The sequence below is a fragment of the Marmota flaviventris genome, chromosome 6 (genome assembly GCF_047511675.1).
Source record: "Marmota flaviventris isolate mMarFla1 chromosome 6, mMarFla1.hap1, whole genome shotgun sequence".
NCBI classification, from domain to species: domain Eukaryota; kingdom Metazoa; phylum Chordata; class Mammalia; order Rodentia; family Sciuridae; genus Marmota; species Marmota flaviventris.
This window is the reverse complement of record NC_092503.1, coordinates 116780020-116807234: the sequence shown is the minus strand read 5'-3', so window position 1 is coordinate 116807234 and position 27215 is coordinate 116780020. Positions and strand designations below refer to the sequence as shown.

At 49.9% G+C, this 27215-nt stretch overlaps 2 protein-coding genes and 1 pseudogene across 7 annotated transcripts in view; 2 read left to right on the top strand and 1 right to left on the bottom strand.

Annotated features, from left to right (window-relative positions):
* Window positions 1-43: 43 nt before the first annotated feature.
* Window positions 44-8036, top strand: Cdkn1a (cyclin dependent kinase inhibitor 1A). 2 transcript variants are annotated; one of them, XM_027943723.2, is made up of 3 exons: window positions 44-126; window positions 4573-5022; window positions 6548-8036. In XM_027943723.2, exons 2-3 carry the CDS (start codon window positions 4584-4586, stop codon window positions 6595-6597), a joined length of 489 nt encoding a protein of 162 aa, XP_027799524.2. In that variant the 5' UTR covers window positions 44-126; window positions 4573-4583; the 3' UTR covers window positions 6598-8036. The 2 variants fall into 2 exon arrangements, with proteins under 2 accessions (XP_027799524.2, XP_027799525.2); XM_027943724.2 differs by lacking the exon at window positions 44-126 and adding an exon at window positions 134-256.
* A 5439-nt stretch (window positions 8037-13475) lies between these two features.
* Rab44 (RAB44, member RAS oncogene family) overlaps window positions 13476-27215 on the top strand; it is a 30764-nt gene continuing 17024 nt past the window's right edge. The window contains exons 1-3 of one of the 5 annotated variants that reach the window (XR_011707747.1): window positions 14918-15108; window positions 15282-15421; window positions 18669-18887. Coding sequence is in view for 3 of the 5 variants with exons in the window: in XM_027943585.2 (XP_027799386.2) it covers window positions 15383-15421; window positions 18669-18887 (258 nt within the window). In the remaining 2 variants the exon portion in view is untranslated. Of the gene's footprint in view, window positions 13560-14917; window positions 15109-15281; window positions 15422-18668; window positions 18888-27215 lie in introns of those variants that run through there. The other 4 variants (XR_011707746.1, XM_027943585.2, XM_027943583.2 and 1 more) reach the window with 4 other exon arrangements.
* On the bottom strand, window positions 19887-20551 carry LOC114099328 (transmembrane emp24 domain-containing protein 10 pseudogene; annotated as a pseudogene).

The following is a 27215-nucleotide window of genomic DNA, read 5'->3' as shown; positions in this document are numbered from 1 at the left end:
CTTAATTATAAAAGGGCAGCGCCGAGCGGCACCCGCTGAGGTGTAAGCAGCTGCGGAGCCAGTTCTTTGGAGAGCCGGGATCGGGCGCAGCGGAGCAGATTCACAAGGCACAGACACCCAGAGGAGGTGAGGGAGCCTCGACGCGGAACAGCGGCCCCCAGCCGTCGGCTGGGAACTGAGCCCAGCGTGTCCGCGAGCGTCTGCGGGGACATTTGTTCGCGGGCGCGCGCCGAGTCCACAGGTGTTTCTGTGGCAGGTGAATGGCTGGCGTGGGTCTGGGCGTGCCGGGTTTGACACGCGCGCGTCGGTACACTTGCGGGTGACAAGGGAGGCTGTATCTGAGACTCGGCGAGGACAGCAGGAGCTCTGGTGACAAGATCGCCCGCCACGCTCCCCGCCCCCTGAAGCCCAGCTGGGGCGACGGATGAAGTGGTTAGGGCCGCTCCCAGGATCTTGCTTCTGGAGGTGGGTGGGTCCGGACCCCCAGGAGCAGCTGCTCGAGGCGCGAAAATGAAGCCCAGGTCCCCCGCGGGGGCCGAGAAGGGGAGGGGGACTCTCATAGAACAAGTTCATCTGGAGTCCGACCCGCGACGGTTCTCCGATCCAATAGGACCTGGACCGTCTGGGTCCAGGTCCCTGAGATTCAGGTCTTCTACGCCCTGGTGTCTGCCGCCCCGCTGGGAGCTGAGGTCAGCACGGGCTGTGTCCCTGGCCCTCGGGAACGTGTTAGGACATGTTTCCTAAGGACAAGAGAGGAGGTGACTCACGGTGACAAGGAGACCCTGGGGACTGGACTGTGAGATGAGAACCCCACCCAGACTGGGGAACACTGGCACCCCTGAATCGCTCTTCCCTGCCTCACCGAAGTCCCCGTCCCCTATCAGCACAGTGACCTATTTGGCTGGCACAAAGTGTTCCCAGGGAAGCCGGGACACTAGGAGGTCTGGGGCTGGGCGTCCGGTCCTCCCGCTCAGTGGCGCGCCCTCGGGGACCGGGAAACGCGACCGAAGCTAGTTGGGATCTCGCCAGCCTGCCAGGCGGGCAAGCCTAGGGGTCCTGCCCACCTCTCCCACAGCTGCGGGAGAAGCCTGGCTCCCGCTGTCCTTGCGTATGGACTCTGGGCTCTGGTGCGCGAGTGGAACCGGCACTGCGGAGCGACACTAGCCCACTCTAGGGAGGGAAGCACAGAGAGGCTCGCATCTTTGCGGGATGGGGCTGCGGGAGGACCCGACGGTGCTTAGGGCATCTGTCAGCTGCCTGAGGGGCTCGGGGCACCCGGACCTAGCCCCCAACCCAGTCGGCAGGTGGCCAGGCTGAGTGGAGTAAGAGGGCGAGTCGCTCCTTGGGCGCGTCCGCCCCGTCTGAAACCTGTAAGGGAACTTTGCGCTCTCCTGGTGTTCCCAGATGTTAGGGCTGGGTTTGGCATTTTGGGACACTCAGGAGGCCTCCTTTCTCTTTCCGTTCCTTTACGTCGCGTTTCTGGGAGGACTTTCGAGCGGTTTTTGTTTTCGTTGCTCTATTTTTATTTTCCAGGGATCTGACTCATCGGGAGTTTTGGGCGTGGAGATAAAGGTGGAGGGGCCAGATTTCGCCGCGCCTGTGCGTGCGCGAGTGTGTGTGTTTGTGTGTGTGTGTGTGTGTGTGCGCGCGTGTGTGTGCGTGCCGAGCCAGAGCGCGCCGTTTCCCAACAGCGGCGGGAGTTTCGGAAGCCGGACGGCTCAGCGTGACGTGTTCGCGGCTCTGGGCCCCTCCTCCCCTTCCCACCCCGGAGTGACGCGCGCGGCGGGAGGGGAAGAGAAGTTTTGGCGGGCGGGGAGCGCCTGGCAGGAAACTGACTCATCACTACTTGCGGGCGCTGTCCACGGCTTGGCCCACGCACCGTCCACCAGCGCTGCATTGCCTGGAGACCGGCGCCCCCTCCCGGCCCCGGTGCTAGTAGCAATCCGCCGGCCAGGGGCGATGCCTCTCCTGCGCGCTCACGGGAAATCGCTCCCAACGGCCCCTTAAAAAGAGCACCCACTGACTCAGCAGTAGTTACTGGGGACATCACGGGGGAGCCAGTATTTACTGGCTGACATCTATAGGAAGCCATTCTCAGTTGTTTGTAAAACGAGGGCTTGTGTTTGAGGTTGTTTTGAGATGGGAGTCGTGATAATGGGCATGAGAGCAAACTTGGGGAGGAGGGGTTTATGAGAACAATCCAGGAAGGGTGGTGGAAGGGGAGAGGGTCCCTGCCTGGAGTCTGGCCCCACCCTCAGCTCCTAGGACCCAGGGAATATCTAGCTCCTCCTTGTGCCTATGCAGCACTGAGACCCATCCGTGGGTCCCCACCCCCACCCGGGCTGGCGCCCAGAGAGTGCCCATCTGGGGCAAGTGTCTTAAGTGCATAAATCCCCTTCAATTTGGAACCAGTTGGTTTGGGGAAGCAGGGGTGCATCAATCTGTATATTTTTTTAAATGATTCTAATAGACATCTCTTTAAAAGAATCAAAATAGTGGAGAGAAAAACAGAGTGCTGCCCACACCAGGTTCTGCACTAGAGCACAGAACCTAGAACCCAGGGCAAATGGGTCTGGATTCAAACCCTGGCTGTGCCACCTGTGAGTTGTGTGACCTCAGACAAGTTACTTCTTTGAGGCTTGGTTACTTCTTCTGTAAAGAGAAGCTAACAAACCCACTTTCAAAGAGGGTTGATATCTGTAAACTGCTTAGGACAGCCCCAGCACATAAAAATATATTTAAATCCTACCCCCTGCCCTGAACATGGTGGGCAGAGGTTATACAAGTGTCCTGTCCAATGTAGTGTGTGACCCCTTAATAGGGTGGTGGACGTGGGTCTTTATTAGATGTGTGATTTAAGGGAAAGTTTCATATCTCTTCAAGCTCCTGCCCCTTTAAATGTGTTCTGAGGGGCTGGGGATGTGGCTCAGGTGGTAGCGCGCTCGCCTGGCATGCGAGCGGCCCGGGTTCGATCCTCAGCACCACATACAAACAAAGATGTTGTGTCCACCGAAAACTGAAAAATAAATATTAAAAAATTTTCTCTCTCTCTCTAAAAAAAAAAAAAAGTGTTCTGAGGTCACTGAGTGCCTCCCCTCTCCAACCAGCTGAGAGGTGGAATTATGGGCTGCACTCATCATGAGAGGCAAAGAGGTGGGGTGGGGTAGGTGTGGGCTGGGTCCAGGGATTCCTGCCTCAGGGGGCTGCTCAGCAGGGCTTTCACCCCAAGCCTGCAAATCAGGACTTGTCCCTAGGAAACAACCCAGTCCCTTCCAAGGTCGTAGGGCTTCTCAGCCTTGGAATCAGGCCACAGCAGGACAGGTAGACACCAGGGCTCCTCATGGGTTTTCCCACTCCTGAAGTGGGAGGAGAGGAGCTGGGTGGACCGGCCACCTTTAATTTTCTGTGCCTGCCAAACAGGTTCTTTGGATGCAGGCAACGCAGGAGGGCAGGGTCCCTGAGGTGTCTAGACTTCTGATCACCTGATGAGCCTGGCAGGATGTGTCTCAGCCTGGGCGAAATCATCACCCTGCCCTGCCCCACCCACCCCTCCTTTCCCCTGATGACATTCTTGGGAAAGGCCCTCAGCCTAGAGCACCTGTCAGCTGCTGCCTGAAGGAGCTGATGGCCAGGGGGAGTGATGGGGAGGAGGCTCAGCCCCAACTGCAGGCAGAGAGAAATAATAACACTTTCATTTTTCAAGATCTTCCACGCACCAGGTGCTGCTCCCAGCACGTGACTTACCATAATTCAGTTAATCCTCACATCTGCCTACAGAGACAGTCATCATCACTGCCTCCATTTTACCAGATGAGCCCAGAGACGTTAAGTCACTTGTCCAGGGTCAAACCAGCAGAGGCTGGATCCCAATCTAGGCAGTCTGGCTCCAGATCCCTCACACAGATCCACCAAGTCACAGCCTCTCAGCTCTCTTCCAGATGCTTCCCTGGCCAAATGCCTGAGCATGCTTCCACAGCCACACTCCTTAAACTGTCATGTAGCCCCATGTATACCTGAGAAAACTGAGGCCCAGAGTCATTAAGTGACTTTTTAAGGTCTAGGTAGTAAGCAGCAGAGCTATTAGGGCTACAGCCCAGGGCACTTTTCATTTGTGGGGCAAGGTTACCCCATTTGGGCATCTGGGTGGGGGAATCAGGAAGCTGGAGGAGCTGCCACCTGACCATTTGGGAATCGACCTCCTGTCCAGGGCTGCGGTTGGGAAACCAGACTCTGGCAATTCACACGGATTGGGGGCATTCACACCAATGGGACAGCTCAAGGGGGAAGACAGATTTATTTTAGCTGATAATTCCTGGTGGTAAACAGGACCCTGATCCCTGTGGACTCAGCTTGCCCTTCAACGCCAGCTCCTCCCATCCTTGACGTTGGGATGCTGGGCTGCTGAGCTCTGCCAGCCCCCAGTGTCTGTTGGTGGGCTTGGGGTGGTGTCCGGTGGGGAGGAGTGGTGGCTGGAAGGGACCAGAGTGACCCCTACCTGAGGTTGCCCAGCAGCGCCTGGTTGGTAAGGGAGGGCCCAGCTACCCTAGTGACTGGTCCTTCCTTGTGTCTCAGCCACAGGCACCATGACAGAGCCATCTGGGGATGCTCGTCCAGTCCCTCACGGCAGCAAGGCCTGTCGTCGCCTCTTCGGCCCAGTGGACAGCGAGCAGCTGCGCCGTGATTGCGACGCCCTCATGGCTGGCTGCCTGCAGGAGGCCCGGGAGCGGTGGAACTTCGACTTTGCCACCGAAACGCCCCTGGAAGGCAACTTCGCCTGGGAGCCCGTGAAGGGCCTGGGCCTGCCCAAGCTCTACGTGACCCCGGGGCCCCGGGGTGGCCCGGATGACCCGGGCAGGCGGCCCAGCACTTCAGCCGCCCTGCTGCAGGGGTCATCTCAAGAGGACCACGTGGACCTGTCGCTGTCCTGCACCCTCGTGCCTCGCTCCCCTGAGCGACCTGAGGGGTCCCCTGCTGGGCCTGGAACCTCTGGGGGCCGAAAACGGCGACAGACCAGCATGACAGGTGAGGACAGAAATGGGGAAGGATTCTCAGATCCAAAGAGGCTGAGGTGACTGGTCCAGCTTGTACCTTAGATGGAGGGAAATGGGCCCACAGAGAGGAAGCTACTACTTGAGGTCACACAGCAACTTTGTAGCCAAGACCAACTAGGTGGCATTTATTAGGAAATAATTACCTTCCAGGCAAGAGCTTCTAAGGTGGATTTCAGTTAGTCCTTCTAGCAATCCTGTATAAGACATTCTTCGCCAGGCACAGTGGTATGCCCCTGTTATCCTAGTGACTGGGGAGGCTGAGGCAGGACCACTGCAAGTTTGAGGCTAGCATCAGCAACTTAGCAAGACCCTGTCTCAAAATAATAAATAAAAAGGGCTGGGGATGTAGCTCAGTGGTAGAGCATCCCAAGGTTCAATCCCCAGTGCCCCCCCACCAATAAAAGAACATTCTTGCTTCTTTCTTTTCAGAACTGGGGATCAAACCCAAGGCCTCGTGCGTACTAGGCAAACACTCTTCCACTGAGCTGTATCTCCAATCCTGTTCCTCCTTTTTGGAGCAAGGAAACAAGGCTCAGAGCAGTACAGTGATTTGTCTAAGGTCCCACAGTGAATTTGCAGTGGAGAGAAGAATGCTAGTTTTTAGTCCACTCTATGCAAACTGTACTCCCTTTTCCAATACAGTTCCCTCACCCTTTCCTGCCTGCCTGGCTATCTATCAACAGCTCCTTCCTCACGGTGCCTCGCTAAGATATTGGCCTCACTAGATATCAGCAGAGACCTGCCTCTCTCTGGTTCATTGCCAAATCCCCAGCACCTAGCACAGTGGCACATAGAAGGTGCTTGGCAGATAATGAATGGGTGATGCTGACATTTAAACCCTTGTTACACAGGGTCCTAGACCAAAGCCTTCATTCTATCCTTAGGGCACCATGCCGTGTTATACTTATTTTACAGGTAAGGAAACCGAGGCTGAGAGATAAAGGCAGAAATCCCATGGCGTATTTGCAATTGGTCAGTACCAAATAATGATGATGCCAATAATAACAACGACATTCATGTGGGCCAGGCACTGTGCAAAGCACTTCTCTCAGATGATCTTATGGAATCCCCAGATCAGTGCTATTTAGTAGACTCTCTGCAATGACAGAATAGCCCAGTGCAGTAGCCCTCATAGTGGCCACGTGTGGCCATTAAGCCCTTGACATGTGGCTGGTGTGACTGAGGGGCTGAGTTTTTCATTTGATTTGGATTTTCGTCAATTCACGGAACCACAGGGGTAGTGGCTCTGTGCTGGGCAACATGCCTGAGAGCAGATAGATGGGTGCTGGTGTCCTTGCTGTTGCATCTGGAAAGCCCATGGGGTACCATGATTACCCCCTGGGAAACAGTGGAAGTTCTCCAAGTTCTTCCCCATACTTAGCAGTGTGTCCCTTTGGCCTCGGGAGGGGCGCCCCATTCCTTCCTCAGTCTGTCCTCACAGGTAGCTCAGGGCCCTCTTCCTCCCAGCCTGGTTGATGTCTGTTCTCTCCCCACAGATTTCTACCACTCCAAGCGCCGGCTGATCTTCTCCAAGAGGAGGCCCTGATCCACCCCTGGAGCCTTCGCACTCCTGGACACAGCGGGGGGGCCCCCAGGCCTCTCCCTATCTTCTGCCTTAGTCCTTCAGTTTGTGTGTCTTAATTATTATTTGTGTTTTAATTTAAACTCCTCCTCATGTACATACCCAGCCTGCCCTCTCTCCCCCCAGCCTCTGGCAGTAGAATTTATTTAAAGAAAAATTAGGCAGTAGAATGATAGGCTCCTCAGAGTGCTGGGCATACTTTTATTATATGAAATATTATTTAAAACCTGTCATCCTATACTCTTTGTGTCCTCTCGTGGAGGTCAGGGGGCGTCTGGCTCCATGCCGGCCACCTCTTCCTCCGCCTTGAGGGACCTGTTCCCTCCCTCTGCTCATGTCTCATGAGTATTCTGTGATTCCACCCCTTTCTTGGGTTCTCAACCTGAATTCCTTACCATTTGAGAAGTAAATAGATAGCACTTTGAAGGGGGCCCAGCCAAGTGGGGTCATCATAAAAAAAAAATCTTTGGAGTCCCTTCACCTCCTTTAAGATTGGGCAGGGTGACTGTGAAGTGGGCACAGCCTAAACTAGGGCTGGGCACTTCGTCCCTCCTGGCCCTTGATACCCACCTCTGTCCTGTGGTAGGGGAAGGTGGGCCCTGTAGCAGCTCCCCACCTCCACTGATGGCCCCCTTGGCCGTCCCCTGGGAGCACGCCTCAGTGTTTGGGCTTCTCTCCTGGTGGCTCCCCCTCTACTTTTTGGGGGGCCTCGACTGACTCTCAAGGCCCCTCTGCTGCTCTCCCCTCCCCCGTGTCCTTTGGCTCTGGGTACCTGCCCCCTCCCCCCCAACTTCATGGACTGGAAGGAAAAAGGACACACAGGAAGTGGACTCCCAAGTCCTACCTCGGGCAGCTCAAGCAACAACCACCTTCTTATGTAGCTCTGGGGATGGGGGTCCTGGGTGGTCAGGCAGGCCTCCGTGAGTGGGGGCCACTCCATATTAGGGTGTGTGGTGGGGGGACAGACCCCAGCCCCTGGAACTCATCCAGTGACCTTCCTTGCCTGCTCCATCCTTCCAACTTTCATTGCACTTCGAGGAGCAGCTGAACAAGGAGATGGCCAAGATGGCGGGCGTAGAGGCTGAGGAAAGGTGCACTAAGTAGACTAATAGGAGATGGAGTTGGGGGTGGTCGTCTTTCCCAGCACTGAGCATGGAGCCCCTGGAGGCGCTGAAGCACTTAGTGGGTCTGACCCCGAACACCCTCCAGTTCCTGTTACATCCTGGCCTGGACTGTTTCTCCCCGGCCCCCAACTGTTCTGGTTCCCTGTCTCTACCTAGACTGTAACCCTCCCAAGGACAGGGATCCTGCCCTGTACCACTCTGTGTCCTTCATAGCCCCTCCCTCGGTGCTGGATATACAGCAGGTGCTCAATAAACATTAATGAATGACTTTACTTGTAATATTGCTGTTGTCATTACATCTTGTCATTTATAAGAACACACAGGTGGAGGGCTCTGGGATGGTTTTCATGATTAAATAATTTTTTAAGGGCTGGGGGGCATAGCTCAGTGGTAGAATGTATGCTTAGCAGGGGTGAAGCCCTAGGGTCAATCCGAAGCATTCTAACAGTTTTTTAATTAAATACTTAAATTTTTAGGATTTGGAAATTTTAGCAAACAGACCTTGTAGCAAAAAAACCCAATAAAACCAAAATCATCATCACACCTCTGCAGATATCACCACTGTCAATATTCTGGTATGTTGTGTAGTCTTTGCAAAGTGTATTTTGTAGCTTAACATTACTTATTGAGGAAATGCAAATTAAAAGCACAATAATAGCCGGTTGCACAGGCCTGTTATCCAGCAGCCCAGGAGGCTGAGACAGGAAGATTGTGAGTTCAAAGGCAGCCGGGGGGGGGGGGGGGGGGGGGCGGGGGCGCTAAGCAACACAGTGAGACCCTTTCTCTAAATAAAAAAATACAAAATAGGGCTGTGGAGGCTCAGTGATTAAGCACCCTGGGTTTAATCTCTACCAAAAAAAAACCAATAGGAACTTAGCAAGGCCCTAAGTAACTCAGTGAGACCCTGTTTCTAAATAAAATATAAAAAAGGGCTAAGGATGTGGCTCAGTGGTTAAGTGTCCCTGGGTTCAATCCTGGATACAAAACACACACACACACACACACACACACACAAAATAGGATACCACTATGTACTTGCAAGAAAGTATCAAACTAAAAGGTCTCACAGTGTTGAGTATTGTCAAACATTTGGAGAAACTGGAAAGCATGATTTGCTGGTGGAAGTATAGAATTTTTTCTTGTGCTGGGTTTTTAGTTTTCCAAAGTAGTTGAAATAGGCTTGGGGTGTAGCTCTGTGGTAGAGCATTTGGCTCGCATGGGGTACTGCAAAAACAAAAACAAAAAACACTCTTATGGTCTCTTCCTAAGTCTGTTCTCTATGAGCACACATTTCCACTACAGATGTACAAAATGTTCCTAGCAGCATTATTTGTAATAGACCAAACTAGAAATAACTGAAGGGTCTATGACAAAGAATAGACCTGTAAATTTTGGTATATTTGTATAGTGAATTATCATACAATATTAAAAAGAACCAAGTACTGTATCATGCACGCTCTGATCATCTATATATAATCAACCACCCTAAGACTTAGTGGCTTAAAACAATAGTCTTTTATTTGCTCTGGTTCTGCAGCTCAGCCAAGAGCTACCTTTTAGTGTCGGCCAAGAGCTACCTTTGAGAGGCTGATTGTTCCCATGGTCCAGGGCAGGGCCTTGCACCAGAAGCCTGGGATGAGACGGCCCCACCCTGGGGCTTTCCAGACTTCTAGGTCTCCTCCCATAGCTATGCTCAGGACCAGGAGATGTGCTGGGCTGTGTGACCCAAGTGCTTCTGCCCAGCCTCACCCATCACGGAGCCCTCTCCTGCTCTGGATTCCACCCAAATGTGGCCGCTAGCCAGTCTTCCAATAAATGGGCCAGAGGGTGTTTATTGTACAACCTCCAAAATCCAAATTAAAAAGCAGTTGGAGGTACAAGATATAAGTTGCCCTTCACTACAGACAATGTCCCAATTCATTTAATCACTTAACTAAGGTGATGGATCTCTAAATTTTGGTAAAGAATGTGAATGTGGACATTTTTGATCTTCTTTCCTGATACAGATTGAAAAGAATGCATTTGTCATTATTGATGAGTTTCTTTTTTTTTAAATTTTAATTTATTTTTTGGTGCTGGGAATAGAAGCCAGGACATCATACACGCCAAGCGAGTGCTCTACGACCCAGCTCCAGCCCCTGCCCCACCAACGCCCCAGGCGAACACGGGGTGAGGCGCCAACCGTGGCTTCTGTTACTAACCGTCAGCGCGCCCAGTGCTGGGGTGAACGTAGGGGCACAAAGTCACTGTGGCTTACCCCCTGCCACCTACCCTACAGGACTGTGAGCTTCCTGAAAGCTGGTCTTGGCCCATTTTGTTCTCTGCAGTACCCCAGCACCTGGTGCATCGTGGGCGCCACACTGTGTTTAATAAATATTTGTTGAATGAAGGAATGATTCACCGTTGCTTGAATTTCCTTCTTGAGCTGAGCACTGGTCTTCCAAATCCAGCCCCACTCCTTGACCCTACCCAGCCCCATCCTAGCTCCCAGGCCCAGGGCTCAGGTCATTGCCCCTCACCACTTGACAATCAGTCTTAACTTAAAGCAGGCGGTGTGTAGATTGGTAGGAGGGAGCCATCGAAGAATCTCACTCAGTCTCCTCTCAACAATTGCACAAATAACGACAGCTAACATCGATTACCATCTGCCTGACACTGGTCCAAATGCTTTACGTGGTGCCTATCGTTTAATCTCCATAACAAACCTCCAACATGGGCACGGTCACCAACCCCATTTTACAGATGAAGAAACTGAGGCAACAAGATAAAGTCACTGGCCTGAGGTCACGCCCCTAGGAAGTGGTGAGGAGCCAGGAGCCCCACGGTGAGGTTTGCAGGTCACACTGCCTGTCTGATAAACCAGAAAGGAGAAGTGCTAGACTACGATTCTAGGAGGAGGCTGGTGGGGACCAGTGCCCTTCCGTGCCACTCCTCAGTCTTTGATGTAACTCAGATTTTCTCAATTTTCCGGAAAGTGCCTCACCAATACAGCTTCGAATCCAGCTGTCTAGCCCAGGTCTCCCGTGACCCTTCCACCTGCCTGAGCTCCTGCCAGAGAGACGATGGAGGCCGGAATCTCAGGGTTCCCTAGCTTTACCCCAGCTTTCACCACTGAACCCCCAAACAGAGATGCCTTGCTTTGGGATTTGCCAAACTGTGACGTGAATTCAAGCAGCTGTAGGTAGGGGACTGGGCGTGAAGACCTTCCTAATTGTGGAATGGTCTCGCGCCTCTGACCCTTGTTCACGTTCTATTTTGTAAAACCTAGTTTCCGAGCTCAGTGCGTTTAAGTCCAGCGACTCTGGATTTTAAAATTGGCTCCACCAAATCCAAAAGCTCCAGGACCTGACATTGTTTCCTAGCACTTGGTCTGTCCAGCCGGTGGGCTCAGCCTACAGAGGTTGTCACCCTGGGACAGATGCCAAGGATTGGCAAGGGCGGCTGAGCTGAGCGGGGAGGCTGGGCCTGAAGAACCCAGCTCACCCGGTGCTCAGAGAACAGGAGGGTTGGCTGCATTTGTCCCAATGCCTCAGCAAACCCTGCTGGCCCGGCTTTCAAAATACACCCAGGGTTAACCTCCTCCACCACTGTCCTCCTGTCCAAGCCATCACCTCTTGTCTGCATGAGTGGAATCACCTCCTCACTGGCCTCCCTGCTTCTGCCTTTGTCTATGGTCTATTGTTAGAATGGAAGCGGGATCCTTTTAAACTCTAAGTTGGGAGAGCTGAATCCAATCTCTTCCCCCACTGCAAGACCCCATGGTAATGGTCCCTCACCCATCACCAGAGCCCTCTTTGAATAAAGTCTTCCTTATCATCTTAAAAAAAAAAAAAGCTGGGTGGGGTGTTGCACGCTTGTGATCTCAGCAGCTCAGGAGGCTGAGGCAGGAGGATTGCAAGTTTGAGGCCAGCCTCAGCAATTTAGTAAGGCCTTAAGCAACTTAGTGAGACCCTGTCTCAAAATTTTAAAAAAAATGGAAAGGGCTGGAGATGTGGCCCAGTGGTAGAGCACCCCTCGGTTCCATCCCTGGTACCAAAACAAAAAACCAAGTTGGATCATGTCACATTCCAAATGGCTTCCATCTCATAATAAAAACCCAGGTGTTCACATGGTCTCTAGGTCACGCCTGTTACTTGCGATCTTGTCCCCTCTTCCTTCAGTCATGCTGTCACCCTGTTCCAGGTACACAAAGCATGCTCCTGCCTCAGGGCCTTTGCACTCACGGTTGAACACTCTTTCCGGATCTCCTTCCTCACATGTTTGATTCCAACGTTGCCTCCTCAGTCAAGAAGCTTCATTTTATAGGAAAGGCAGCAGAACACAACAGACACTAGTATGGCAACATGTAAATCAATGGATGTGTAACTGATGTGATTCTGCAATCTGTATACGGGGTAAAAATGGGAGTTCATAACCCACTTGAATCAAAGTGTGAAATATGATATGTCAAGAACTATGTAATGTTTTGAGCAACCAACAATAAAAATTAAAAAAAAAAAAAGAAGCTTCATTTTGTTTTTTTTTTTCAATTCAGCTTTCTGACTCTGCTTGTGCCTCCAACCCTCTCAACAATTTTCTGCTCCTTGTTAGGGAGAGTAACTTCGGCTGTCACAGACACGTTCTGAGAACGCATAAGAACTTGAGGTCTCAGCACGGGCCCCTCCAGCTGGTCTGTCCAGCTGCACCACATGCAGACATTGGTGCTCTGTCAACCTTCTTGGTATAAAGGTAAATGATCCTATCACCTAGGGGTCGGGGCAGCCGACTCCTGTTGGAGGCTGTAGAGTAGGAGAGCCTACGACAGTGTGTCCAGTGCTAGGCCCTTCTGAGAGGCTCAGACACCGTCCCCGGAAGAGGCACTGACCACCCGTTTAAAGGCACCTCCCACCACCACTCCACCCCTTCACTCGCTCTACTTCTCTTCGCAGTCCTTGTCACTATTGAACTTAATGTTATTGAGGTTTTTCTCCCACCTTGGTAGCCTCCATGGTCAGCACAGTGTCCAGCACAGAGTAGCGCTCAGTAAGTACTAACTGAGCCGGTCTCAGTGGTGCACGCCTGTGATCCCAGTGACTGGGAGGCTAGGGTAGGAGGATGGCAAGTTTGAGGCCAGCCTCTGCAATTTAGTGAGGCCCTGTCTCAAATATAAAAATAAATAATTAAAAAGTGCTGGGCTCAGTGGTAAAGCTCCCCCAAAACAAGAACAAACAGAAAATCCAGTATTTTCTTAGGCAAGAAGGTGCCCATCTAAGAGATCATATTTAGTCAGGCATGGTGGCACATGCCTATAATTCCAACTACTCAGGAAGCTGAGGCAGGAGGATTGAAAGTTCAAGGGCAGCCTTAGCAAATTAGCAAGACCCTGTCTCAAAATAAAAATAAAAAAGGGCTGGGTGCAGGGGCGCATGCCTGTGATCCCAGCGGCTAGGGAGGCTGAGGCAGGAGGATCGTGAGTTGGAGATCAGCCTCAGCAATGGCGAGGCCCTAAGCAACTTAGTGAGAGCCTGTTTCTGAATAAAATACAAAAACAGGCTGAGGATGTGGCTCTGTGGTCGAGTGCCCCTGAGTTCAAGTGTTCCCTGTTACTAAAAAGCAAAAAAAAAAAGACTTTGAAGGGGCAGTCAGGGGTCGCTTCAGCAGGAAGTTCCACAGGTGACCACAGGAGATTGGCTGGCTGGGAGCGGAAGGAGTGATTAAGCAAGAGACAAGACTGTTAACAGTCCCCAGGCGTGGGCTCTGCAGGGCGGCAGGGCCCTGTCACCAAGTCCAGGAGCACCGGGCTGCAGCGGGGAGCCTTTGAAGGTGGGGGCCACCCCGTGGTGCGAGGCTTCTTTCCTTTGGGGGCTGAGGGTGGGCAGGAGGTACAGCCCCAGTCTGTCTTCATGGCGAGGGGCCAAGGTCACGGTGTGACGTAGGGCACGGGGCGGGAGGCTGGAGGGTCACCTACCCCTAATGGCTGGTGGTCCTGGGCAGGCGGCCGGATTCGTCCCTTCCTGAGGGTAAGTAGGCTGGAGAAGGCCCCGGGTGCTGTCTGGGCCCAGCTTGGGCACTCTGGGCTCGGTGACTGTCAGGACTATCGTCACTGAGTTGGTGGCGTGGGCAGCACACCCAGGCTCAGGCCCCTCTGTGCCAGGCCGGTGGCAATGGGGAGCCTAGGGCCCTGCGAGTGCCATGCTACCCTCTGCCGCTGCCCTGGCCCTTCCTTGGTGGGGTGTCCCCACTTCCTGGTGGACAGCCTGTGGGGCCTGCTGCCCCGAGTCTACAGTGAGCCCCGCTGTGGGGAGCTGGCTCCTGTGGGGTCCCTGGGCGTGGGACAGGCAGGCGCCCGTGTTGGGCTGCAGACCTGGTGTGGTCCCTGTGGTGAGCAGCGTAGGGAGAGGCGCTGGAGTTGGGGGACAGTGACTGTCCCTGGCCACAAGCTCTCTGACGGCTAAGGGTGTGGATCCCAGGGTCCCCGAGGGCACTGTGGAGGAGGGTGCTGGCCTAGGGCCACCTCCGCTGGCTGACTCAAGGGAGGGGTTCTGAGTCACAGACCATGGGGGGGACCTTTGCCCAGCCAAGCTCAGGAAGGGTTTGTGTCCCACTGAGAGCCGCGTGGGGGGAGGGAGGTGACGATGGCCTGGGAGGGTGCATGTGTGCCCACACTGTGGGTGGACTCAGGGAGGTCCCTGCTGTCACAGAGTGGCCACAAAGGGGACATGGGCTGTTTTTGTGCTGCGAGGCCCTGGGGGCCTGTGGCTGATCTGAACGTGAGCGGGGACATATGGGGACAAGTGATCTGATGACTTTGAGGCGGCTGACTGTGGGGCATCTGCTGACTTCCTGCCCCAGGCCACCTGACAGACAAGGAGGGGACAGGCTGAGAGGCGGACACTGAGGGCCCCTGCTGGGTGGGGCCATGAGGGGTCCCAGGAGATGCGGGGAGACTGCAGGAGAGGGCCGCAGAGGTGCCGTGTGGCTGGGAGCCCCCAGGAGTGACGTCAAGGGTGCCCTGGGCCCTAGGACGTGGCTGCAGGGAGTTTATTTCAGGGCTCTGACGTCCTTCAGGGTGGGAGCCTGACAGGCCCGGGACACGGCAGCCACGTCGGTGACCTCCCAGCCTGGCACTGGGTCGGAGGCCTCCACACTGGAAGCTTATCTTGTTCCCTGCCCCTTATCTCCGCCGCCGGAAGCCCACGTGAGCGGCTCTGAGTGTCCAAGTACCGAGACCGAGTGACACCACACGAGCACAGCCAGCCCACATCTGGCCCGCTCTGCAGCCCCTGTCCCTCCCAGCACTGCCCGCCGGCGTCTGTGACCCCCAGAGGGGCCTCTGCCCGCTGCAAGGCCACTGTCCCAGTAAATGTCTTGGGTAAGCTCATCCCAAGAGGGGCCCGGAGTGCAGAATCTATTGCCAGCTCAGGGCGGCTGAGGCCTCTGCTTCCCCACCTGAGCAACGGGGAGAAGTCACCCTGCACCCGTCCTGGCTTTTCTACAAGTCAAATAGGATTTCACCCCCGTCAATGTCAGCACTACCTCACCCAGGGTCATTGTGTGCCGAACAAAAGAGCTTGACGTGGATTACATATTCAACAAATATTTGCTGAGCACCAACTGTATGCCAAGCGCTGATCTAGCCATTTGGGATGGAGCGGTGGCCAAGAGTGAAACCTTACTCACAGAAGGCATGTATCTCAGTAAACGGAAATGGAAATTTATAAAATAAAAGAGTAAGAGACTATTCTGAGATGGTGACAAGTGCTAAGAGAAAGTCAAGGTGAACAGGGAGGTGGGCGCTGCTGAGGAATGGGAGATAGTGTTGCCATTTCAATCATCTAATCCTCACAGCGTCTCGATGTGGTAGATATTAATCCTTTGAGGAAACTGAGGCACAGAGAGGCTAAGTGAGTTGCCCAAGGCTGCACAGCAAACGAGCAGCAGAGCTGGGAAGGTCAGAGGTCTGCGTGACTTTTGAGCAGTATGACCAGAGGCCACTCCCTCTCTGTGGCCGCCTTTACCACATCTCTTGGTCTAGAGAGAGAAAGTGGTTCTCTTCTGATACTGATGCTCAGTGAGTCTTTCTTTAACTATAACCCAGAGGTGCCAGGATAAGCTCCACTAGTCCCTGGAGAGCCACATGGTCCCCCTTGTAGGGGGACAGTGAACAGAGATGGACAGTGGCTTTCTGGGTGTTGACAGATGTGGCCCAAGGTGGGATGTGCACCTCATCATTGTTTCCACGGGACAGTTTGTGGTTGTGAAATACTAGGTGAAGTGTGGTCAGATTAACAGAGGGACTTCCTTATTCTAGACCCTGGCTAGTCTTTTTGGCTTTTTATTAAGAAGAGTTGATCAAATAGCTCAGCGGGCGGCGCTGTGCTGAGGGCTGACTCTGCCCGTAGCTCTCTGCACGTCCCCTCCACCACGCACCTTTTTCATTTGTTATGTATTTGTTTAGAGTCACCTCTAAAGGTGAGTTCAAGACACCTCATCCCCTGCCTCTAAAGGACAGGAGAGTTCCCAGCATGACTGCCACGTCTTCATCATGCCCAGGAGACTTCACAGCGCCCAACATCAGCTTAACCCGGCCATGCTCACATCTCCCTGGTTGATCCCAAAACACCCCTATTCCTAGGCCTGTCCTGAAGAGGAATCCACCTAAGGACCACAGTTGTATTTAAGTGTCATTTCTTTATATTGGGGATATAAAGGGATTGAACCCAGGAGCCCCTAACCGCTGAGCCACATTCCCAGCCCCCCACCTGGTTTTTTGAGACAGGGTCTCACTAAGGTGCTCAGGGCCTGGCTAAGTAGCTGAGGCTGGCTTTGAGGTCAAGATCCTCCTGCCTCAGGCTCCCGAGCCGCTGGGATTACAGGCGAGCGCCACGGCGCCTGGCTAGGTGTCATTTGTTTCAGTCCCTTGAATGTTGAATACGGGGCAGGGGCAGGCCCTGGCGATTGAACCCGGGGGTGCTTTGCCCCTGAGCTGCATCTCCAGTATATTTTTAATTTTGAGGCAGGACCTCCCTAAGTTGTTGAGACTCCATCAATGGCCCCGACCCCCTGGATGAGCCCATTGTCCCTGAAGCAGAGCCCTAGGACAGTTCCATTCAGCCTTTGGCCCTGTGTCGGTCAGCTTTTGGGTACTGTGAAAAAATACCTGAGAAAAACAACTTAGTGGAGAGATTTTTGTAAGCTCGTGGCTTTATAGAGGTTTTAGGCCGTGGCCAACTGGCTCCGAGCATCACGGTGGAGAAGGCGAGGTGGAGAAATGGGGGCTGGACTGGGGGAGGGGCCCAGGACAAGAGGACCCCCTCCGGGACACGCCCCCCAATGGCCTGCTCCCTCCAACTAGGCCCCGCCTCCTGCAGTTCCCACCCCTTCCTAATAGTCTGTTCGATCAGAACCACCAAAGGGTTAATCCAGAGTCCTCATGAGTCAATGCCTCTCAACGTGGGTGCATTGGGGACCACGCCTTTGACACACCGAGCCTTTGGAGGATGTTCCAGACCCAGGTCATAACAGGCTCCTCCCTCCACAGCACAGACAGGTTCTGCCGCCTCCAAATCCCACCTGCCTCCTTGAGAACTTGCTCACGTCCCACTCCCTGCAGAAGCCACCCTAAGTGCCCATCAGGGTCTTCCCATTCTCGACAGCTCCGGGCGCTCTAGACTCACTGCCCTGAGGGCAGGCCCAGCGTCCCTTGTCCTTACCCTGGGGTCCTCTACCGGAGGACGTTTATCTCAAAATTCTTGTCAACTGACTGAACTAAGGCCTTTAGCAACAGATGAAGGGGCCCCAGTGAATGAATTTGACAATTCATGTCTGAGCACCTGCTATGCACTAAGGTTCTAGGATCAGTGTAGACTGAGATGCACAGAGACGTCCCTACCAGGGGAATCCCAGGCATCAGGGGACTGTCTTACAGAATAGCACAGATTGAGTAATGTATGAAGCACAGACATCTAGGAGATCAAGGCCCTGGCATTTGAGGAAAGCTTTCTTGCCGCATCATCCCATGGTGGAAGGCAGAAGGGCAAGAGGGAGCAAGAGGGGCCTGAACTCACCCTTTACTAAGGAACCCACTCCTGCAGTAACAGACCTGCTCCCGCAATGACAGCCTGAATCCATCCTGAAGGATGGAGCCCCATGACCCGAGCACCTCCCGTGGGGCTCCACCTCCCGGCACTGCCACACTGAGGGTTGGGTTTCCAACACATGAATTTTTGGGGACACAATCAAACCATAGCAGGTCACAGATAAGGGGACACTGAGCCTGAAGCACGAGGGTGACTGTAGGGAAGGCTTCCTGAGGAAGGGAGGGTATGAGCTAGACCAGGGATGAGAGAGTTGAGAGAGATTTGGGGCAATGGGAGCTGGGAGTGGGAGAATCTGACATTGCTGGAGCCACCAGTTTTTCCTCAGGGTCCCCATGGATCACGAGGGTGTGAGGAGGGAAGGAAGAGGGGTGCGTGTCAGGTGGCACGCTTTGCTACATGGGTTCACGATGCGATGCGTGTGTCAAAGGAGGAGAGGAGAGCTGGAGAGGGAGGCTGAGGGAGGGAGAGGGCCAGAGCAGTCATTTGGATGCTGCCAGGGTGTGCAGAGATGAGCTGGCAGAGCAGCAGGAGACAGCAAGTCTGGGCAGACACTAGGTGACCTTCTCCTAGGACAACTGCCTGGGGCCATTTTATAGGGTGGCCAAAGAAGAGTTTCATGGGGACCTGTGGAGAGCTGGGGAAACGCACTCCAGGCCAGGCCCTGAGCAAGAGGTAGGGACGATGGGGGACAAGGACAGAGGGTCCAGCCAGGGACGGATCAGACAGGGCTCATGGGCGATGGTGGAGTTTCTTGCGGGGGTGATGGGGAGACACGAGAGGGTTTTGATTTTCTTCGCAGCCCAGTGCCCACTTAATTCTCCTCGGTCCCCAGGTCCAAGGCGCCATGGAAAATGGACAGAAAATACCTCGGAAAGGCCGGAGGTTGGGCTCCAGTCGGCGACGGCAGACCAGAGAGCCAGCTGATGGCCAGGATGCCCCGGTAGCCCCAGAGCCAGAGGCCTGGTCCGCCCAGGCAGATGCGGAACTGCAGGCCTTCTTCCAGGACTGTGGAGCCCAGGAGAGGGGGTTTGTCACCCGCGAGGACCTGGCGGTGAGCTCAAGGCCCCACCCTAACTCCTGAGTCCCTCTTCTGCAGACTCGGGAAACCTGCTGTCCCAGCAGCTCAGAAAAGACTAGGGCTTTGTTTAAACCCACATGGAAAGGACTGATAAGGCTTCCTGGGGCGCCCTCTTCCAGGAGCATTTGCATTTTAACAAAGGAGAGGATTTTAAACCAGAGGAGAAATTTGCCAGTGGTATAATTTCAGGCCTGTTATGCAGCAAAGTTTTTCTTGGGGAGCAGTCAGAACCCTGGAAATCAAACCAGATTGATGACTATAAACTTTATTATTATTATTATTATTATCATCATTATTATTAGGTACCAGGGATTGAACCCAGGGGCACTGAACCACTGAACCACATCCCCAGCCCTTTTTTATTTTTTATTTTATTTTATTTTATTGAGCACAAATATTTTAATTGTCTAAAATGAAAAAAATTTTTAAGAAGTTATCTACAGTTCTGAGCTCACTTTTATAAGGTATCACCTTCACGACTCTTATAAGAGAATCTTGTAAACATTTCCGCTAAGGGCCAGGATGTTTTTAGAAGGAAACCCAAAGAGGACAATGAGAATGAAACAAATTCAACATGGTCGTACAAATCTTGGTGAAAGAACTAGAGTGAAAGCCCAAGCCGCTGAGCAAGTGGGAGAAGGAAAGCAAACATGGTTCACGTACATCACGGGAGGAAACCCAAGACCAATGCTGACTTTGGCATTATCTAGGGAACCCCTATTTTTCATCCTGGGTGACTCTAATACTAGTCCTATTGTTGCAAAACCAGTCCAAATCCTCCCGAGTTAAAAAGAAGCCCCTCATTGACTTGTTGAGTGTAGGTAGTACCCCAAGTCCTCCCAAAAAAGATCTGTTCTGGCAAGAAAGCTTCAGTGTGCCTTCATGGTGCTGCTGTTGATAGGATGCCTTAGGTCAGGCGCGTCCCAGCGATGCTCTGCCGGCTGAGATTCACGAGGGAGGAGGAGATTTGGTCTCATTACTCAGTTAACTTCTTGGCCTTGAAAAAGCGACGAAGGCAGAAGACCTGCCAGGTGGCTAGTCCCATAAGGCAGAACAGTGAAAAGATGCTGAAGTACAGGACTCAGCGTTTGGTGACTCATTGGTATCACGCATTTCCTCCTCTCGCTTCTTCATGTAGGCAAAATCATTAACAATAGATCCTGAAAGGTCTTCTAGGCATCTTAGCTCCACCTCTAATGGTCTGAGCTTCTCAACTTTTGTTCATCTCTTCATAATTTTTCGCCTCCACTCCATGCTTCATGTCTAGGATCACCAGTTGGTCAGGGATCCGCCCTGTCCTCTTGCTCTCAAAACGTACTTCAAACATGTCATGATCTTCAGTGGTAAAGGCAAACTTCCCCTTGGATGCATCTTCCTTGGAGTATAAAATATGTCCAGCAGAATCTGTGATCTTGAGGTGGGTGCACAGGCTGCCAGCGCCCCCAGACTGGTCGGCGATCTCCTAGGCGCCCGTCACGACAGGTCCTTGTGGATCTCCTCGTGGAGACACTTGCAGGAGTTAACGGGCAGATGGAAAGAGATGGCGAGGACCCAGCTGGGTCCGAGCATTAATGCCAACAGCAATGCCAACGGGGGTGGGGGCCACTCTGGGCTACAGGGCCAGACAAACCAGACATGGTGCCGGAGACTGGTTCGCCACCCGGCCCCAGCCCTTTTTTATATTTTGAGACAGGGTCTTGCTAAGTTGCTCAGAGCCTCACTGAGTTGCTGAGGCTGGCTTTGAACTCTCGATCCTCCTGCCTCAGCCTCCCAAGCTGCTGGGATTACAGGCACCACTGCTCCTGGTGATGACTATAGACTTTAATATAAGATCAGCCATGGTTGTGTGTTCCAGTAAGGAGTCTTGGGCTACGGCCCAGACCGAGATTGACTGATTTTAATTTGCTTTCTCCTCATTCATTGCAAAAGGGCCTGTTATGGGTTGCTAGAGTCTCAAGGGGCCTGCTCTTCTATGCTGGTACTTTTGTCCTTTCCCCATCAGAACTGACCTTCAAGGCCACAGTAAGGTGTAAATATTGAAATGTGATTCTCAAAAAGGTAAAAAGAAAAAAAAATGACTTGAGTAAATATGAAATCAATACTTATCAAAGGTCTTGTCTAGTTTACTTTTATCATTATTAATTAATGAGGGAAACAGAAAGATGTTTTGACTCATTCAAAGAGCCCTTGAGCAATAGGATATTTATAGGCAATTTCACAGAAAAGTGTTTAAGATTGCTGAGTTCAGTGTTAAACATAGCTAATGTCTAACAGGCCATAAATCTTTGGGGTTTTTGTTCTATTGGATAAAAATTCTTTCTGTTTTCCCTGGATAAAAATCTTCCAGGTGGCAAGTAACTTTAGTCAGGGATATATATATATATATTTATTTACTTATTTATTTTAGTTGTAGATGGACACGATATCTTTATTTTATTTATTTTTATGTGGTGCTGAGGATCAAACCCAGTGCCTCACACATTCAAGGCAAATGCTCTACCACTGAGCTACAACCCCAGTCCTATCAGGGACTTTTAATTATAGATAAATAACACAATGATCTAAATCCCTTCTCTGGTTTAGACAATGCATGTAGTCTTCGCCTCTATGTAATATGGAAAAGATGTGCTTCCTACCTTTTGTCTTTTTTTTTAAAGTTTATTTATTTATTTTTATGTGGTGCTGGGGCTCGAACTCAGTGCCTCACACGTGCTAAGCAAGTACTCTGCCCCTGAACCACAACCCCAGCTCCTACCTTTTTATCTTATTTCCAAGTTTCAGATAATTTTTCTGATTGAAAATAATATCCTAATTTTTTCTTGATGTATGAAAGATTTGATTGGGTTTGGTCTTATTATTTGCACATGTGCAAAAAGAGTATGAATTAAATTAAATTTTTGGCAAAATCAAGACTTGGTAGTATTAGGCCCATTTTAGCTTCTGTTCAGAAGTTTTGATATGAAATCGTAGGTTGGACATTAAAAACCTCTGTAATTTGCCCTTCTAAGTGACAAGCTGTCCCAGTTTTCCAAGGACTTTGAGGGTGCCTGGAATATGGGATTTGCTTGCTAAAACTGGGAAAGTCCTGGGGAACCTGGGGAGGGTTGTCATCCTACTTGAATCCTAAGGTAGGAAATCACGCCCAAGACACTCTCTCCAGCAGATGGCACCTATAGATTTAAGTGGCTTCCTTTCTTGTCGAAGTCCCCAGTTTTTCTGCCAGGAAGTGACCTTCCTTCTCATTTGGTTCCAAAACAGCTTCCTGAGAGGTCTTTGCTCACACCTGATTAAATGAGGATCATTTTATAAAGTGACACCCCAGGTAGGGCCTTGGTTACACAATACTTTTTTTTTTTCTCCTTTTTCTGGTGGTACTTGGAATGGAATCCAGGAGCGTTCTACCACTGGAATAATCTCTAATCCCTGTTTTATTTTTTGTTTTGAGACAGCATGTCACTAATTCACCCAGGCTGACCTTAAACTTGCAATCTTCCTGCCTTAGCCTCAAGTAGCTGGGATAACAGGTGTGCACCATCACACCTGGCTCACAATTGTTTTGTCCAATTACATCCTTGTAAAAAAGTGGCCAGATTCTTTTAACTATATTGCTTTGGAAAGTAAGGAGCTTCTGTGAAAGCATTGGTTTCTAAATCCGTGAGGGGGCAGTGAGATTCAGATACCATTTAAAATGTTTCATTTCAGGGGCTGGGGATGTGGCTTATGCAGTAGCGCCCTCGCCTGGCATGCGTGCGGCCCGGGTTCGATCCTCAGCACCACATACAAACAAAGATGTTGTGTTCGCCGAAAACTAAAAAATAAATAAATAATTAAAAAAAAAAAAAAAGAAAAAGATTTCAGATCAGGGCTGAGAATATAGCTTAGTCAGTAGAGTGCTTATTTAAAAAAATAAAATAAAATAAAATGTTTCATTTCAGTTTACAAATGTCTGATGTACCAAACTGAGGATTAGAAACAGCTCAAGAAGAAAGAGAAAGAATTTCCTCCCAGGTCTATTAAAGTAGACTAATAATAAATAGTTATCAACCATCTTCCCAACAAATAACCACAACCAGAGTCCCTGCAGCTGTTCTTTCAGAGCCATGTCATTAATTTGGGTTCTGCTGGATCTTGGATAAACTGTCTGCATTTGGACTCAAAAGCGCTTCAAATCCTCAGGCCATCAGGTCCACGTGAAGGTCATCCAATGTCAGCCCAGAAGCCAGCATCTAAGTGAAGCATAAATAGCTCTGGGACAGTCCTTTTTCTTTAGTCTTTGACTTTTTCCTTGTTGAAGACAAAAGCTGTGACCTGCAGATCATAGCAGAGCCTTCAGGCAATCCGAGGAAAGCAGAAACCTGTCTAGTACAGACAAAAAGGCTGTGGTGATTTAGTAGAGGAGCTAACAAGCCCCGAGAGGAGGAGAGCCGAACACCCTGCCAGGGGACGCGCATAATTATTTCATAAGGGTTTGATCAGTGCCTCCCCCTGAAGACAAGAACATATCATGGGTAGCAAAGGCTTTGAGAAATCTCCAGGGTCTCCCCCACAGCGCAGGACATTGCTGAAATATTTATCTTAATAGCATTTTGCCCGTGTAAATTTAGCCTTGGACGGAAGGGTGTAGCAGGTGTTCCCATGATGCTCCTTATAATATGTATTGAAGTATTTAAGAAATATAGAGAAAGATAACCTCAATATTTTATTTTAATTCCCCCCTCCATTTAGGGGAAGCAACATTAAAAGAGCTGGCAGAGAACACGTGAGCCCTAGATTAAGATAGGATCCTGGGACCCAGAAATAGCAGTTGGTCACCTAACTTAAAGTAATAGTAGAATAAAATATTTTGAAATAAACATGGGAGAAGGTAATGTGATTACAAGAAAAATGAGCTCTTTCATAAGGGAGGTGACTTTGCTTGTTCTTTAAAAAATTAGGATATGGTATGGAAAAAACAAACCAGAAATTATTGTGGTGAGATAGAATCTGTTACCTATGTAGCTTACACAGAGAAAAATAGTCACCACCACCACTCCGCCTTTTTTTTTTTTTCTTTGTACTAGAGATTTAACTAAGGGGCATTTAACTACTGAGCCATATTGCTAGCCCTTTTTATTTTTTTACTTTGAGACAGGGTCTCACTAAGTTGCTCAGGACCTCACTAAGTTGCTGAGCTTGGCTTTGAACCCTTGATCCTCCTGCCTCAGCCTCCCAAGCTGCTGGAATTATAGGTGTGAGTCACCACGCCTAGCATAGTCACCCATTTTGAGCCCTTGCTGAGAACTCTGAGACCAACTTATCATTTTAATAGAGATGGAGCCAAATTCTAGTTTTGCATTAGTAGAATATCATGGCTGTTAATGTTTCATGAGTTTTTGTTTATTATTATTTTCAAACCCATCATAATGAAACCAATTTGGCAAAATGTTAATACATTTCATAGCTGATTTCCAGGCATTATAAATTAGGGCAAATAAAACTGCTTTCAGCGAACCTTCTCTATATATTCATATTTTGTCTTTTAATCCTTTTGCATGTTCTGGAATAACTGGGCTCTTTCAGCCAAAACCTCTCGCCGGATCCCTTGGAAAGCAAAACCACATTCCATTTTCCTTGCAGACTGTGTTTCTGTCACTATTGCTCTTAGTGGTGTCTTAAGCATCCAGAGGGATTAATGCTTTTAATCAACATAATTAACCTCTGTTTCACAGAAAGAACTGAGGGTAAATCATCAAGAATCATCCAACACAACCCCTTGTATCCGACTTGCAAAGCTCTCTGAGACACCTAACACAGCTTTCTACAGCCGCTCGTAGATGTTACACTTTTTAAAAAATTGTGATAAGGTGGACATAACATAAAACTTACCATTTTAGTCATTTTCAAGTGTGTAGCTCAGAGGTATTAAGTGATTCACACTGTTGCGCAACCCTTCTGCACCATCTGTCTCCAGAACTTTCTTTCATCTTCCCAAACCGAAACTGTGCTCATGAAGCAACAGCTCTCCTTCCCGCCTCTCCTCACTCCTCTGTGGCCTTATCCTCCTTTCTTTCTTTCCTCCCCCCCCCCCTCCTCCTCCTTCTTTGTACTGGAAATTGAACCCAGGGGTGCTTAGCCACACCCCCAATCCTTTTTATATTTTATTTTGAGACAGGGTCTCACTAAATTGCTTAGGGCCTGGCTAAGTTGCTGAGGCTGGCTTTGGACTCTCGATCCTCTTGCCTCAGTCTCCCAAGCCACTGGAATTACAGCTGTGTGCCACCACACTTGGCCCTTATTCTCCTTTCTGTCTGTGTGAATTTGAGCACTCCAGATACTTCAGTGGGATGGCCCAGTATTAGTCCCTTTGTGACCGGCTCATTTCACTTAGCATAGTGTCCTTACTGCTCACCCAGGGGGAAGCTTGTGTTCCAAATTCTTTACCTTCTTAAAGCTGGGTGCTATTCCATTGTACGTGGATACCACGTTATCCACTGATGGGCATTTGGGTTGCTTCCGATGTGGGGCTGTTGTGGGTACTGGTACTGTGGGTATGAACATGCAAACGTCTGAGTCTCTGCCATCCCTCACACAATTTTTTCTAAGTGGCAAAATGAATTCACTCAATAACATGACCCAAGATATGGAGACCTTCTAGCATGTGCGAAAACAGGCAGTAAAGGATATAAAGTTAAAGTTATGCTTAGCAATCAACAAATATAATTCAGTAAGTTCAATATTAAATTTTTCTTGAAATTATATAAGTAGGGGCTGAGGCTGTAGCTCAGTGGTAGAGCACTTGCCTAGCACATGTGAGGCACTGGGTTCAATCCTCAGCACCACATAAAAAAATAAAATAAAGGTATTATGCCCATCTACAACTAAAAATATATTTTAAAAGATTATATAAGTAGCCAAAAATTATTTGTTAATGTAATTGAATATAAATTCAGGCTCTTAAAGTTACCTGAGGATTTTGGAAATTGTGTTGAAGATGAGACACTATAGGCTGGGTGTTCAATCCCCAGTACTCGGGGGTGGGGGGGGTGGGGAAGAGGATACACTATAAAATTAATACTATTTACATAAAATGTATTTGTTAGAATAATAGATTTATTTATTTACATTTTTATAACCTTACACAATAACAACAGCACATGGTTAAGGATGATGTTGGCTTATTTCATCAGTAAGATGATGAAGTGAAAGCAATTCAGATTAATTAGTTTTCTCACAAAAAGCAAATCAAGATCTTCTAAAATACAGAATGGATACCTGCATTATAGTTAACATAAAGCAGAGAAAACACAGATAGCTATTATTTGTGTTCTTTAAACCAAAATTAACAAATCAGTTTAATTTGTTCTATGATCCACCTTAATTATGGCTAGCTCTTTAAAATATATTTTGAGTTAGCAGTTTCTATAAGATCATATTTTAAAGTGTAGCATATTTGTAACACTAGAATTTCAGTATTCTTATTTTCTATTTTGAGAAACATATTTGTCTCTGTAAACCAATCATTGCTGAACATTTTCAAGAGACATATTACCCTAAGTTATTACTTCCTCCCACAGGTTCAAAAATATTGCAGATTCTCAATAAGCGTTGAAGGTTTTTCTGAATTATAGACACACGCGCGCACACACACACAGAGTCCAGCTTCATTTCTACAATTCCACCCATGGGTCAAAAGGAAATGCAGAGACACAAAAACTCACCATCTCAGATCTCCAAGAGCTGTCCTCCTTCCCTGTGCAGAGCAATTCTTAGCCAATTCAACGTCACAAGTAGAAAAACAAACAACAAAAAGATGAGCAAACCAAATTTCTGTTATCTCTCCACCAACAGGCGCTTGGTCTCCACCATGCATCCCAACTAGGCCACGAAATCTCATCCCCATCACTGCCGCCACCATCTGGGAATAGCTTACCAGCAACATGCAACCCAAAATAAAAACACAAAATCAGCAAAAGGAAACCAATAATCAGAGGAACAGAATTGGCAGATTCAAGGTTCTGTTACAGTTGGATTCCTTCTGAGAGTCAAAAAAGAAACACCTGCTGGGGTTGTGGCTCAGTGGTAGAGCGCTCGCCTAGCATGCACAAGGCACTGGGTTCAATCCTCAGCACCACTTAGTGTAAAATAAAGATATTGTGTCCACCTAAAACTAATAATAATAATAATAATAAAATTAAAAAAAGAAACACTGGATTCCAAGAGCCCATGAGGTATCTGGCAATGTAGGGTACTTGGCTCTGCCAGGTGAGTCCCTTAGATGGTGGATCTTCTAAAGAAAATTAAAGGATAACTTTCCAAAAGGTG